The sequence below is a fragment of the Manihot esculenta genome, chromosome 3 (genome assembly GCF_001659605.2).
Source record: "Manihot esculenta cultivar AM560-2 chromosome 3, M.esculenta_v8, whole genome shotgun sequence".
Lineage (NCBI taxonomy): Eukaryota > Viridiplantae > Streptophyta > Magnoliopsida > Malpighiales > Euphorbiaceae > Manihot > Manihot esculenta.
In genome coordinates this window covers 8636141-8652424 of record NC_035163.2, presented here as the reverse complement: position 1 = coordinate 8652424, position 16284 = coordinate 8636141, and the positions used below count along the sequence as shown (strand labels likewise).

Sequence of the window (16284 nt, the reverse complement as noted above, 5' to 3'; positions counted from 1 at the left end):
CCTTGGTTAATATTCACTCTCCCTCAATCTTGAATTTTCTCTTTGATGTCTCTTCTTTTCTTCAAATTCTACTTTGGAAAGGTATTGGGAGAAAATGGGTAATTGATTGGAGGTGAAAGTTTGAAGAAATTTGGTGTAGAAAAGAAAATATGGAGAAATGGGGTTTCATTGTTGTTCAAGGGCAGAAGAAGAAAATGGGAAAGATGAATTCCCTCTTCTCTTCTAGTCTTTTCTTCTTTCTTCTTTTCTTTTTTTTTTTATTTGGTTAAGTGGTTAGCAAATTGCCACTTGTCCTTAAATTAAAATTTAATTTATTTTTTTTCTCTCTTTTTTCTTTTTTTTTCTTCTTTTTTTATTCTTATTTTTTTATTTATTATTTTACTTTATTTTATTTTATTTTTGGGATGCTACACTTCACTAATGATTCTAACTATGTAAACTGCGAGTAGTATAAAGAAATAATATTCCATGATTTTAAATATTACTAGAGAGGCGTGGATGTGGGTTTAGGATTCATAATCTTTAGGTTGCTTTAGATAATGAACTAATTTGAGTGGTTTTGGAATTCGTATAATCTAATGAGTTGTTTTGAGTCTTCTTTTTTAGAAATCCTTAGCCTAAGGTTATGGGGATTTGCATGTGGCATAGTAAAGTTGTACACAATAACGGCCTATTGCTTCAAAGTTATATTTTCTTCAAATTTAATATTAGAGCTTCCTTACACAAATTTTCTATTGTTTCCACTTTTATAGCTATATATTGTCTCTATGTCTTAAGAATCATTAGGACCTAGATTAATTAAATTGAATATGGATAGAGAATCTGGGTAATTCAAATTATAATGGTGGAGGAGGAGTTCCTTGTGACTTCAAAAGGTCTTGGTCATTAGTATTTTAGTTAGAGTTGGAGTTTGTAACATTATGCAAACTAAATTTTAAACTTTGCTTCATGTTTAATATCTGGCCTAGGATTTGGCATACGTAAAGTTTATTACACAATTAGACTCCAAGGACATCTGATAAATGACAAGGCTTTAAACCTAAAGCATGTGAATTTACTCTTCCAGTGTTGTGACCTCCTTTGTCGACCTTGGCAAGTGTGATTATGTCGTAGTTATAGAAAGGCTAATAGAGTTGCAAACAAGCTAGTGAACGTTGTGGTGTTAATAAGTACCTGTTAACATGGGCCAAGAACCAATCTTTAGCATAATTACTAACACCAACGGTATATATGAGATCATTCTTAGGGTATAGATCAATATATCTTTCCCACAATCCATATTGTCTAAATCTGTACAGGAAAAATCAATAATAAAAAATGATGCATGATATTAACTTTAGATGAAACAAGAAGGCATGCTTTGTGTTAGTTTTTGCAATGAGTTAGACCTGAACTAAATTTAATAATGACATCAGAGTTTTCCATTGATATTAGATTTTCTATAAATATGTCACATTTCAGTATAGTCCTAGCCTGCTTTCGGCACTTCTCTCCCTATATTTTCATTAAGGTATTTTAAATATTTTTCATGACATACTTTTTTTTTATAAATATAATAAGATTTCATAAATATTTTAATTGAATATAAGTGAAATTAGCTTTATATTATTTCTTTTATGCTTGACCTTTATTTACTATTTGTTTTCTTTTTTCGAAAATGGATGTTTGATTCATTTTTTAAATCTAGAGAGAGGCTCGTTATCTCTAGAAAACCTCTCATTTTCCTTTTTTTAATATTTTCTCATAATCTCTCCTTTTTGTTTTTCACTTTTTGATTTCTTTTGTGTGGCTATCCATGAACATGCTCTGCAACATTTATCTCGTCCACCTCTTTTTTTTTTTAATAAGTAAACAAATATTTTAGTATACCAACCAATACCAAGCAAATAAAATAAAGAAAATCCAAATATAGCAACATAAACGAATATCCTAATATAGAAATACCATAAATAGGAGATGTTAGATATTTTTGTGTCTTGATTGCTCTTTTTAAAACCACCTGAGGTTCTTTTACCATTGGCCAATTACAAACTAGAGATTTATTCAAAAGAACCTCTCTCTAAAGTTTTTTTAGAGAGAGGCTGTCTCGTCGTCTGCCACACCTTCTTCTCCTTTCTATCGCGTTTGGGTAGGGAGGAGCTTTTCCTCATTCCCGCCCAGAATGTGAATTTTCCACTCTACTTTTGAGTGGTGTTTTAAAATTTTTTTCATTTTACATTTTTGTTATTTTTTAGTCAGCAGTTAAGTGGTTGTGGTAGTGGGGTTTTTCCTTTTGTCGTGCTTGATGTCCATAAGAAATAACAATAAAAAAATGTTTAACACCCATCAAATTTTTGCATGCTTAAACAACCTTAGTTTGTAATTAGACTTGTTACTCTTAAAATTGATATTATAAATAAGAGTCAAATTAAGCATTGATTGTTAGTCATAGTGAAAAGAAAAAATATATCACTATCCTTTATCATATTCCTTAATCTTCATCCTTTTCCAAATATTTTCTTTGGTATTGAAAATCAATTTTCGTCAAGCATATAACGGTATTAAGCAAAATATGTTTTATATTTCCTGTTTAGCGATTATTATAATTTCCTTTGATCAATTTTATGTTTCTTGAGTTATCTAACTTCTTTTTTTCTCTGCTTCAAATTTTATAGAATTTCTCCGCACAAAATGGGCAAGATGCATTTGCTTGCTGGGTCTAACTGGCCTGCTATCGGTCTTTGCTTTTTCTTCTTCTTCCTTATTGCTTCCTCTGCGAAGATCCCAACAAGGTTCATACTCATGATCTTCCTCTTTATTTCGTTTCTTCTTTGTGATTTTCATTACTACTTTTTTTTTTCTGGCATGTGGTGACAAAGAAGAGAGAAGTAAGGTAATTAAGCTTATTAGGAATAACATGCGTACTGTTCTATTTGCAGTAAAATTCCAAGTACAACTAAAAAGAGCTCAGCTCTTGGGGTGCAGCTACAAGTAACTGATAAGCAAGTAATATACTTAAATTTTCCATCTTATTTTTTTTATTTGTCACTTATAAATCTCCATATCATAGTTGTATTCTATTATTACCGACATATTCTATACAATTAATTAATTATTTAATGTGTTTAAATAAGGTGGTGATTGATAATGGAATTGTCCAAGTCAATTTCTCTAGTCCAGGCGGTGATGTTATCGGAATTAAATATAAAGAAATGGATAACGTACTTGAAACCAAGAATTATGAAAATAATCGAGGGTATGCATTTAATCCTTTATCAGTTTCTATTTATTCATTACATTGTGATAATAAATTCTAATTGTGGTTAGTAATTCTTGGAGTTTAGATACTGGGATGTGGTATGGAGCCGACCTAGAGATTCTAACATCTTTGACAAGTAAATGCATATCTAAATTAATACTTTATAAACTCTAGTTAAGCTTATTTTTTTTCAAGTTGAAGTTTTAATTGTTACTATAATTTTTAGGGTACAAGCTACAAAGTTTAGTATTATAGTGCAAAATGAAGACCAAGTAGAGATTTCGTTCTCTAAGATATGGAGCCCTTCAATGGATAAAACCACAGTTCCCTTGAAGGTAGACAAAAGGTGAGCCCTAGTTCATTGCATACTTTTTTCACCTTATAAGAAATAAACAAAGTTAACGAAAGTCTAATCTCTACACACCGATTTCAACTTTGCAGGTACATAGTTCGACGTGGAAGCTCAGGGCTTTATCTGTATGCTGTAATGGAACGCTTAAAAGGGTGGCCTGACGTTGATATGGATCAAATTAGAGTGGTTTTCAAACTTCAAAGTGAAAAGTAAATGGAGAATTAATCAATATTGTTTATCATTATTTATTTTATATTAATCAATTGAAGGCAACAAGAACATTTATTTATGAAATCAATGGTCAGGTTTCACTACATGGCAATATCCGATGATAGGCAGAGAGTAATGCCAATGCCTCAAGATCGCACCACTGGCCAACCTCTAGCCTATCCTGAAGCTGTTCTTTTAACAAATCCAGTCAACCCTCAACAAAAAGGAGAGGTAATTAATTATGAGAATATGGATTCAAAAGATTTACAAGACATAAATAAATAGATTCCATCGCGAAACAATAGATGGACCCACTTTGTATTTTTTGGGTATACGTGGACCGGATCGACCTAAGTATTAATAGCTTCATTTTAATTTCTCATTATTGGATTAATATATTGATAGTGTGCAAAGTGTTTTGATTAAATGTAAAATAATTGAAAGAAAATTGTGTTAGAAATCAAAGAAAATGTTATAGGAAAATAATAAATGCTAATTAATTTCTTAGGAATTTAAAAAATTGAAACGTCTTATTATTGTGTACCTTCATTTATTATTTTATTCATTAATATTGTGGAATGATACGTGCAGGTGGATGATAAATACCAGTACTCTTGTGAGAACAAAGACAACAAGGTGCATGGGTGGATATCAAATGACCCACCGGTTGGATTTTGGATGATCACACCCAGTAATGAATTTCGCGATGCTGGCCCCGTCAAGCAAGACCTAACCTCTCATGTGGGGCCTATTGTTCTCAATGTGAGTATGTGATATTTGAAAATTTTCACTACTTGTTAACAATTTATAAGTAGAACGCCTCAATATTTTTACATTGAGAGGTTCATTTCCCTTCAAAATTCTTTTTTTATCACAAATGTATTTTAATTATAATTCAGTTATTTTTGTTTAGATGTTTGGTAGTGTTCATTATGCTGGGAAGGACTTAAATACAGAGTATCGAAATGGAGAGCCATGGAAGAAAGTTTTTGGCCCTGTTTACGTCTATCTTAATTCTATTCCGCCTTCTGAAAATCCCAAAGCCCTTTGGGAAGATGCTAAAAGACAAGTACATATCTATTTGTTTATTCATTCTTTTTGTTCATGAGAATTTTGGATGCAATTTTGAGTACTCATGCTTGTTGTTGATTATTAGATGTCAACTGAAGTTAAAAGCTGGCCATATAATTTTCCTCGATCTGAAGATTTCCCTTCTTCTGATCAACGGGGAAATGTCGTAGGTCAATTAGTAGTTCGTGACCCATACATCAATGAAAAATTGATTGATGCAAGTTTAGCTTATGTGGGATTGGCAGCACCAGGTGCTGTGGGCTCATGGCAAACAGAAGTAAAGGTTAGAAATTTCAACAAATTTGAAATTTCATTTTCAAATTATCTAGCAACATGAGGAATTTCTTGGCTAAACATTGCTATGTTTTTTCAATTTACTTATAGGGTTACCAATTTTGGACTCAAGCTGACAAGAAAGGAAGTTTCTCAATTAAAAATATCAGAGCTGGGAAATATAGTTTATATGCATTTGTTCCTGGTTTTCTTGGAGATTACAAGTATAATGTTGATGTCATTATTCAACCAGGTATTTATAGCTTATAGTAGTTTTATAAATGGTTAAACTAATTTTCTTTAATTACTTAATGAAATTATGTACATGTTGAACTACAGGATCTGAGATCAAATTGGGTGTACTTACATATGATCCTCCAAGAAATGGTACAACTCTTTGGGAAATTGGCATTCCTGATCGTACTGCTTCTGAATTCTATGTACCAGACGCAAACCCAACACTCGTCAACAAATTGTATATTGATAGCCCAGCAAACAAGTTAGCTCCCTTCCACATTGCTGCATGCCTTCTTGTTTCATCCAAAGTTAATATCATGCATCATTTTTTATTATTGCTTTTTCCTATACAGATTTAGACAATATGGATTGTGGGAAAGATATACTGATCTATACCCTAAGAATGATCTCATATATACCGTTGGTGTTAGTAATTATGCTAAAGATTGGTTCTTCGCCCATGTTAACAGGTATTTATTAACATCTATTTTATTTTCTCTCAATCTTTAATTTACTTGAAGTATAATAATAATAATAAGGAAAATGTACAAAAATGTACCGTGTGGTTTCATCGGGTTTTTACTTCAGACTCTGTAGTTTATTTTAGGATATGTGATTCAATTTTGTATCAAAATAGTACCTCATAATATCTTTTCAGTTACAAGCAATGATAATTTCTAAACTCTACACTATTATAAAATTTATATCACAGTGTACTATTATGACACAAAATTAAATCACAGATCTTGAAGTAAACCATATACCCTAAAATGAAAAACTAATGAAACTACAAGATACTTTTTTATATTTTTCTCTAATAATAATTATATTGAGATTGGTTATTCAAATTGCAGAAAGGTTGGAAATACGGCATATAAGGCAACTACATGGCAGATCATATTTGAACTTAAAAGTGTAATGCAAAGTGGAAGTTACACTTTGCAAATAGCCTTGGCATCAGCTACTAATTCTGAACTTCAGGTATACCATTCGCATTTTACTTAGCAATTTCATTACTTTTATATCTTAAACTTAATAATGAAAAATCTATCATGCATGCAAAAGGTGAGGTTCAACAATGCCAATGTCAAACGACCTCTTTTCACAACAAGGCTAATAGGCAAGGATAATGCTATTGCAAGATACGGAATTCATGGTTTATATTGGTTCTATAGCATTCAAGTACCAGCTTCTCAACTTCTCCAAGGAAAGAATACAATTTATCTTACTCAGACTAGAAATGGAAGCCCTTTTAGTGGTATTATGTATGATTATATTCGTTTAGAAGCACCGACAAAAGCTTAATGGTGGGTGGTAAAACATTGATTTTGTAAATGTTTATATATATATATATATATGGATAATAACATTTAATAAGATTTTGTTTTTCTTTTTCAATACATAACTACTGCATTTTGAGCTTTTTATCTTTGTCTTTTGTCATTCATTTAATGACTATTTTGAATCAATTATTTATAAAAAATATAGCATTATTGAAAACTCCGTAACAAAATAATCGTCAATGGAACGATTCCACGAAAATGAAGAAAAAAATAAAGCCAACCACACTAAAACAGAAAAAGTAACTTAGAACATGTCTTAACAACTGTTAGTAAAGTCAATTGGTATTATGTATGATTATACATTGAGTGTGGTTGATGCAATTTTGTTTTTATTTTATTTTTTAACTATATTTATTTAACTTAATGTATATAACTTGATTTTTATATATTTTTATTAAAATAAAAAATCTCTTTAAACTCTTGATAAATTTTAAAAAATTTATGTAAATTTTCAATAAAAATTTTAATTTATTGAATTTCTTAATTAAATAATATTAAAAAATTTCATTAAATAAACAGAAATTCTTGCTCTATAAACAGAAATTTCATTAAATAAAAATTTCTTGCACAGGAACACAGAGAGAGCCTAAGAAACCACACTCAAACTAACAAACTCTTTCACAATGAACTACAGCATGAAGAATCTAAATTCACGTGACTAACAAAATATCTAAATTTATTAAAAAATTATATGACTATTTCAAAATTTATCAAGGGTTTAAAAAGGTCTTTTGCCTTTTATTAATTTTCATATAAATTATTATATTATTATCATTATTATTATTTTATCAATCAAATTTAAATTTATTATCATAATAAATTCATGAATATAAATTTATTATCATAATAATTATTTAATAACTAAATAATTATTTCACTAATAATAATAATAATTTAATAACTAAATAATTAAAATTTTAAAACAATTAAAAAATGACAAAATAAAATATTAAAAATATTATTAAAAAAATGGTATAAACCGAGCTTGCCATATAGAGGGGTTAGGAGCAAATGTTATTAACAAACTATTTATATAATGTTTATAATGATAAGATAAATAATAAAAAAAAATTCAAATTTTATTTTTATTTAAATAGTTACAAAAGATATAATTTATTTCAATAATTTTTTTTTAAAAGCAAAACTATTGATTGTATTAATAAAATTCTATCAAATAAAGAGGGATATCATCCCAAACAGAGAGACGATTATACCTGATAGATTTAGGTCAAAATATGAGCAGTTAGAATAATATTATGATAAATCTAACTAATAGAAATATTAGTTCTAGAATCTAACAAATATTTACTATCATTCAAAATCAAACTTCTACATAAGATAATTTGGTAAAAATGCTCCTCAAGTGTCTGTCTAAACCCCTGCATAAGATAATTTGGCAAAAATACTCGTTCTTCATTCTTCTTTCTCGAGTATAAATCATTAAAGTCTCCCGAACAAAGTCACGGAAAAGAGTTTCTACGAAATAAATCTCGAATAAGGTTCCAAGATTGTTATCGTCGTTGCGATTCCGGAAACTCATAATAACTAATAAACCTCCATTGAATATTACATTCCGAAACAACTAAATCAATAAAATTTGAAGAAAAGCCGATTACAGAAACAGACCATGATTTTTTCACATTAACGAAAGATCTCCTCTCAATTCTTATCTATTAAGTGAGAAACAACCATCAAAATGTAAAAAATTACAACAAAATTATTAGTTAACTTATTTTTTTTTTTAAGTATAAAAATATTCAAAGACGTATTCTACTGTACATTTATTTTATCATTATTTTTTAGTATAGAAGTGGTAGCCTCCAGTGTCTAACTAATTTATTTTCTCTTGTATAGATTCTAGTGTATTTTGGACCACGTTAGATATACTATTTTTTTAATTTTTTATTTACACAGAATTACTATATTTTGTAAAATATAATATTATTTTATTACTCAATATTAAAACAGTGAACTCATAAATATTATTTTTAAATGTATATGATCACAAATTAAATTTTATCATTTAATTAATTATTTTTTTAAAAAAAGTTTATAGAAAGCTTAACTTAATATTGTATATTTAAGAATATACGGAACCCAAAATAAATTATATAACTAAAAAAATAATAATAATATTCACCAATGATTTATTATTTAATTTATTAAATAAAATAATTTAAACATTTTTTAAAATGATATTTATATCTTAACATTTTAAATTTTAAATAATTAACAACAACTCTAATATTAATCATGGTTTTTATTGACTTTTTAATTAAAAATGATTTTAACTTATAATTAAAATCTTGATTAATATTAAAATTATAATTTAATTTAATTATTCAAATTTAAATTTTGTAGCATAAATATAATTTCACGAAAAAAATTTAATTATTTTGTTAAATACACCTTACTTTTAATACAATAAAAATAATAATTATTTTTTTAATACAATAAAAATAATAATTATCTTTTAATTTTGGGTGCATCCTTTTATCTCTATTATTAATGAAATAATCCTTTCAATCTATTTCTGTTATCTTCCTCTTCTCAATTTACAAATTTTTATATTTATATACTAAGTTTATAATCTTGAACGATGAAATCAATTCTTTTACTTTTACATTAATTTTATTCATTAACATTAATTAATTTTAGATTTTTTAATATGACTATCATAACATGTGGCTTATTATTTTTAAAGTTTATTAGATAAAAAAAATTGAAATTTATATTAATTTATATTTATATTTAAAATTTTATATTTTGATAAATCCAAACCTTTTTCACTGTCACAATTAAAATTAAAATAATTAAATTAAATATAAAAAAGTCAAACAATAAATTACAATAAAGTCTCTAAAATTTTATATTAATAAAATATATAGTTTTTTAATTTAAATTTTAAATAATAAATTTATTTTATATTTATCATATATAATATTAAATATAGTAAATGAATAAATATTTACTATAAATAATTTTTCATTACATCAAATACTACACATAAATATTACGTATTAAAATATTTCATTGAATATTTATACTCAATATTATAAATTATATACATATTTTTAATATATAAAAAATTATACTTCATATCCATAATTTTAAATAAAACAAAATAAAATATTATATATTTTATTCTATAAAGTACTTTATATTTTTCCTTTATGATATCATAGAAATTCATACATCTTAATCACATATCTCATAAGTTGTTTGAGCTATTCATTTTTTTTTTTTTTATTCACCTGTATAATAAGTATACTTGTGATATATATTAATTTATTGGCTTATTAAATAAAAATTATACTTTATATAATTAATGTTAAATAAAATAAAATATTGTATGTTTTAGTCAATAAAATTTTTTTGACATTTTAAAATTTTATTACTCTAGGGTATGTTTATAAAAGTTGAAAAGAAAGGTAAATAACCAGATTAATAAAAATAAATTATTGAAATAAAAATATGTACTTTAAATATTATTTTATTAGTTAAGCAAAATTTTAGAGACTATACTGTAATTTATTATTAACTTTTAAAAATTCAATTAGTTATAATTCTAATAAATTAAAAAGATTTGGTTTATTATTCAAAATTTAAATATTTAGATATAAATATGAATTAATATAAATATTTAATTTTTTTTTTATCCAAAAAACCTTAAAACTAATAATCAATACGGTATGATAAGTGGGTTAAAAAAAATTTTGGTCAAAATTGATTGAAACTAACGATTAAGATTGAGACAAACGTGAAAGGATTGCATTCATTATTCAAAATTTTAAGTTTAAGATATAAATATAAAAATTTATAAAATTTTTTTGTTTGAAAGTAAAACTATTTATTGTATTAATAAAATTTTATTAAATAAAAAGGATATCATTCCAAACAGAGAGACGATTATACTGATAGATTTTCTAGTCAAAATATGAGAGCATTGCGATGAACCCATCTAACAGATATATCAGTTCTAGAATTTAACAAAAATTTACCATTATTCAAAATCAAACACCTGTATAAGATAAATTGATAAAAATACTTCTCATCTGTCTAAATCCCTGCATAATATAATTTGGCAAAGATATGCCTTCTTTCTCATTTCTCGAGTTTAAATCATTAAAGTCTCTCGGATAAAGCTACGGAAGAGAGCTTCTACAAGATAAAGCTCGAATAGGGTTCCAAAACTGACGTCCTCGTTGCGATTCCGGAAACCAATAATAACTAGTAAACTTCCATTGAACATTACCTTCCGAAACAACCGAATCAATAAAATTTAAAGAAAAGCCAACTACAAAAACAAACCCATGACTATTCCACATTAACGAAATACATCATCCCAATCTTTGTCTATTAACTGAGAAGCAACCATCAAAATATCAAAAATTACGAAAAAATTTCATACGAGAACTAAAAGTTTTTGTTACCATCAAAAATAAAATGTCCGGCTTGTAACTAGGAACCAAATCATTCAATACAATAACTGTCCGAGGATTGCCGCCACAAGTCTGCCAAAGAGATCTGTATATTCTGAAAATTGATTGGATTGTATATGAGAAACATCCCCACCATATAGAAATCATAAGTGACGATCGGAATATCTCTGGAGCTCTTAATAGGGATAACAGCAACATCATCTTCTACTCCGATTGTTTTATAAAAAATATATTTTAAAATAATATGTTTTAATATTTAAGAATTTTAAAAAATTTAGTTAATAAAATTTTTTTCTTAATAAAAAAATTAAATTATTTTAAAGAAATAATTTTTTTAAAGAGAAAGTAACCATTTAAATTTTAAAAATTTTATTAACACCTTTATAAATAAATTTGTTGATATATTTTAATTTTTAAATTAAATTTAAATAATATAAAATAAACTATTTTATTAAAAAAATATTTTATATAAAAATATTTTTTAAATATAAATTATTTTTTGTAAATAAACAGTAAGGAAAATTTTTTAATGCATTTTAATTTTTTTAATTTTATTTTAGTAAATTTCATAATTTACTCTAAGAAGAAAATAAAGGTTTGAATAAAACGAAGAAGAAGAAAATAAAGGTTTGAATAAAATGAATGCTTATATTATTTTCTTAATGTTTTTCCTTTTGATACAGAAATGAGCTCTAGCCTAAGTTTAAATAAACTAGGCTTGCAACAACTATTCAAAACGTAAGGCAATAATCACGGACTGCAACTGACTATATTTACGTAAGCTAGCTAATTACTCAAAGAACCCTTATCACTAAATCATCCAAATATATTTACATCAAAAAAATACTCTAGCCTCAACTAACCAACCTTATTACTCCAGGGGAATAAAACTAAACAACCTTATCACTCCACCTTATCACATCACTCCACCTTATCACTCCACAACATATTCGTTATTATCCCCCCTCAAACTATGGCGAGGTTGAAGACATAGTTTGGTACGAAATTGAGCGAGGCGAGCTTTAGTCATGATCTTTGTAAATATATCAGCAAGTTGATGAAATGTCGAAACATGTTTAGTCACAAGAGCTCCTTGAGCAACACGCTCCCTTACATAATGATAGTCGAGTTCTATGTGTTTACTACGAGCATGAAACACTGGTTTTACAGTCAAATACAAAGCACTAAGATTATCGCCATAGAGAACTGGAGTTCGAGAAATAGGAATATGAAGGTCTGCCAGAATATAACTTAACCAAGTAAGCTCAGCAGCGGTATGCGCCATAGCCCGATATTCAGCCTCAGTACTGGACCGGGCCACAGTTGATTGTTTTTTGGCACACCAAGAGATTATATTAGAACCAAGAAATGTGCAGTAGCCAGTGGTAGAACGCCTAGTAGTTGGACAACCTGCCCAATCTGCATCTGAAAAAGCACATAAATCAAGTGAAGTATTTGCGGTAAGTGATAAACCAAAATGAATAGTCCCTTTCAAATATCGTAAAATGCGACGAACACATTTAAAATGTGCCATAGTTGGAGAATGCATAAATTGAGAAACGAAATTAACACTGTAAGAAAGATCTGGTCGAGTTAAAGTTAGATATTGCAAGGCACCAACAAGCCCGCGAAAAAAACTCGGATCAGCTACTGGAGTGTCATCTGACGTCAAATCCAACTTTTGAGCCATAGGCGTCGGCATGGGCTGACAATCTGTCATGAGAGCACGTTCTAAAATTGTATAGGCATAGTGTGTTTGAGATAGATGCATGCCGTCAGCCATAGTTTGAACCTCAATGCCCAAAAAATGATGAAGAGGTCCAAGATCTTTCATGGAAAACTCAGAACCGAGAACCTGTATAAATGATTGAACAAGAGCTAGAGAGGAACCAGTGAGCAGCATATCATCAACATAAACTAATAACACTAAAATCCCAGCAGATGAATGCAAAACAAAAAGTGACGGATCAGCAAGACTACAAAAAAAACCATAATTAATAAGAAAGGTACTAAGCCTATCAAACCAAGCGCGAGGCGCTTGTTTCAATCCATACAGAGCCCGTTGCAATTTACAAACATATGAAGGCTTGTTAGAATCTAACATACCTGGAGGTTGCTCCATAAAAATATCTTCAGCAATATAACCGTGCAAGAACGCATTTTTAACATCTAATTGACGAACCGGCCAATGTTTAATCAAAGCAATAGACAATATTAACCGAATAGTACCAGGCTTAATCACAGGAGAAAAAGTTTCAGTATAGTCAATTCCATCAAGTTGATGAAAACCCTTTGCTACAAGTCGGGCTTTAAGACGATCTAAAGAACCATCAGGTTTTAATTTTGCCTTAAAGACCCATTTACATCCTATGACATGCAAAGCAGCTGTTCTAGGAACTAAAACCCAAGTATTATTACGAAGCAAGGCATTATATTCTTCTAACATAGCATTTTTCCAACCAGAATGAGCTAACGCAGTTTTAACATTTTTTGGTTCCCTTGGAATTGTAGGAGAAATAGAAACAGCCAAGGCATATTTAGGATTTGGTTTCACAATACCTGACTTAGACCTTGTAGTCATTTGATGACCTAATGGATGAGCTGCAACTGGTTGCTCTATAGCCTGCACAGGTACTGCTGGCGCTTCCACTAAATGCACATCTACTGCTAATTGTTGTTCAGCGGAACCACTTGCTACTGATTGTTCAACAGCATGTTCATTTGTTTCTGGATGCTCATCAACATATAGAGGAGCCGTCTGAAGCGCATCTACCGTCAAACTTTCTGCTGGTTGCTCTACTGTATGTAACAGAGGTGCTGGGTGCTCATCAGCGTGTAAAAAATCATCTGGAAGGACATCAACAACCTGAGCTGCTGCTGGTTGTTCTGCTGTGTGTAACGAAGCTGCTGGCAGCTTATTTCTAGGCAAAAAAACAGCTGGTAATGATGTTTGTCCTTGCCCCAACACTGAATCTGCTGCCTCAGTGTCAACTACTACAGTTGGCTCAGTTAAATCTTCATGTGCAGGTCCTGCAGCTGTAAAAATAGAATCATGGACAGCCTCATCAATATCAACATTTCTGACGTGGCTTTGTGAAGAGTTTCCTGCAACAAAAGGACTAGACTGAGTAATGTGTGGCGCTACAACAACTGAATTTAGAGACTCCGAATTTTCAGCAGCTAATAAAGAAGATGAAGATATTAGTTCTTCACTCTCTACTGCTGCCGCTTGTAAAGGCAACACACCTCCTTGCTCAGGCTGTAACAGAGCAGAATCAGAAGATAAAACATTATTAATGGAAGTACTCATAACACCAGTAATAACATCCGCATTTAAACTATCTAACCATGGATTCATAACTTCAAAAGCATGTGCAACATTAGAAGACAATGATTTGAAGGGAAAAACAGCTTCATCAAAACTAACATGCCGGGAAATTATAAATTTTTTGGTTCGTGGATTAAAACATTTATAGCCCTTGTGTTTTTCACTATAGCCAACAAACACACAAAGACACGACTTAGGATCAAATTTATTACGTTTGCTATCCCAAATATATGGAAAACACTTAGAACCAAACACACGCAAAGAGGTATAATCAAAATTAATACCATTCAGCATAAAAAAAGGAGTTTCATCATGTAAAACAGAAGTAGGTAACCTGTTAAGAAGAAAAACTGCAGTTTGAAAAGCCTCAACCCACATACACAGAGGCATATGACTATGGTACATCATGGTCATACCTAATTCGCGTATTACACGGTGACGTCGTTCAACAGCGCCCATCTGTTCTGGTGTGTGAGGACAAGAAACCTGATGTTTAATGCCAGTTGCAAGAAAATGAGATGACAATTTTGTATTAACAAATTCTCCACCTCCGTCAGAATGAAAGACTTTAATTTGTTTCCCAAACTGTCTAAGAACAAAATTCTCAAAAGCTACATAAGCAATAAAGAAATCAGATTTTTCTTTAAAGGAATAAGCCATGAATATTTCGAAAAATCATCTACCAGACAAGCATAATATTTAAACCTTGCAAAAGACACAACTGGTGCAGGCCCCCACAAGTCACAATGAATTTTATCAAAAATGGCAGAACTAGTATGATCTGAAGTACAAAAAGGAAGCTTACTTAGTTTGCCTAACTGACAACTATCACAAAGAAACTTTGAACGCAAAGAACCAGTTACATCAATTAACTTTTTATTAAACAAAATAGAAACAGCAGAAGCTTGAGGATGCCCAAGACGTTGATGCCAAACAGCTGCTGTACCAGTCCTAAAACGATTTGAAAAATGTGCCATTGGCATCCCAGACAAGGTATACAAGTTATGCTTCCTTGGTCCGGACAGAAGAACCTGCCCCGTTTTCCGATCCTTTACATGAACAGAGACATTAGAAAATTCACAATTTATTGGATAATCATCTGTTAATTGACCAATAGACAATAAATTTTGTTTCAATTCTGGAACTAACAGAACATTAGAGACAGGTAATTGATTTTTTTGATTTATAAATGTTTCACCAACACCATCTATGGGTAAAAAAGTTCCATTACCAATTGCAATTGCATCAGAACCATAATATTTACTAACAGAATTTAATATTTGTTTGTTACCTGTCATATGATGTGAAGCACCTGAATCTGCCACCCAATCAGAATCCATGACGCCATTGTCAAGGGTAAGAGCAGCTGGAGCTTGAGGAACCTTTTCATCGGCAACTTTTGGAATCCACCAGCAGATTTTCGCAATATGCCCATCTTTTCCACAGTACTGACAAACCTCATTTTTGTAGAGTTCTCGTTCTGCAGGGGTCATGCGCCTCAGCTTACCAAAAGGGAATCGGTACTGAGAAGAGGACATCCCCTTGTCTTGATTCGGATTACGATTCTGTTGTGCCTGAAACCCTCGTCCTTGAGAATTGAACCCTGATTGACGATTTGAATTAGATCCCGACTGCCTTTGCTGGTTGCCATAAAAGGCAACGTGAGGCGCGATTTGATCGAAGGTGGAATCAGTTTGGCTTGAGAACCAACTGCGACGCTGATCATGATTTTTTAGTTGCGATACCAATTCGTTGTAGGTAGGGCGCGGTGGTTTCAACATCGTTGTTGT

At 29.8% G+C, this 16284-nt stretch overlaps 1 protein-coding gene across 1 annotated transcript; it reads left to right on the top strand.

Annotated features, from left to right (window-relative positions):
• Window positions 1-2670: 2670 nt before the first annotated feature.
• Window positions 2671-6686, top strand: LOC122723263 (rhamnogalacturonate lyase B-like). Its single transcript, XM_043955042.1, has 15 exons — window positions 2671-2771; window positions 2919-2985; window positions 3114-3235; window positions 3324-3374; window positions 3465-3584; window positions 3680-3799; window positions 3896-4031; window positions 4392-4562; window positions 4714-4869; window positions 4957-5154; window positions 5256-5397; window positions 5484-5643; window positions 5735-5851; window positions 6236-6362; window positions 6447-6686. Exons 1-15 carry the CDS (start codon window positions 2671-2673, stop codon window positions 6684-6686), a joined length of 2028 nt encoding a protein of 675 aa, XP_043810977.1.
• Window positions 6687-16284: the final 9598 nt, after the last annotated feature.

Excerpts from the sequence above, each read along its gene's own strand:
- LOC122723263 (XM_043955042.1), top strand. The coding sequence starts at position 2,671 with ATGGGCAAGATGCATTTGCTTGCTGGGTCTAACTGGCCTGCTATCGGT. Across the intron at positions 2,986-3,113 it reads TACAAGTAACTGATAAGCAA|GTGGTGATTGATAATGGAAT; the intron begins GTAATATACTTA and ends TGTTTAAATAAG. Across the intron at positions 4,032-4,391 it reads ACCCTCAACAAAAAGGAGAG|GTGGATGATAAATACCAGTA; the intron begins GTAATTAATTAT and ends TGATACGTGCAG.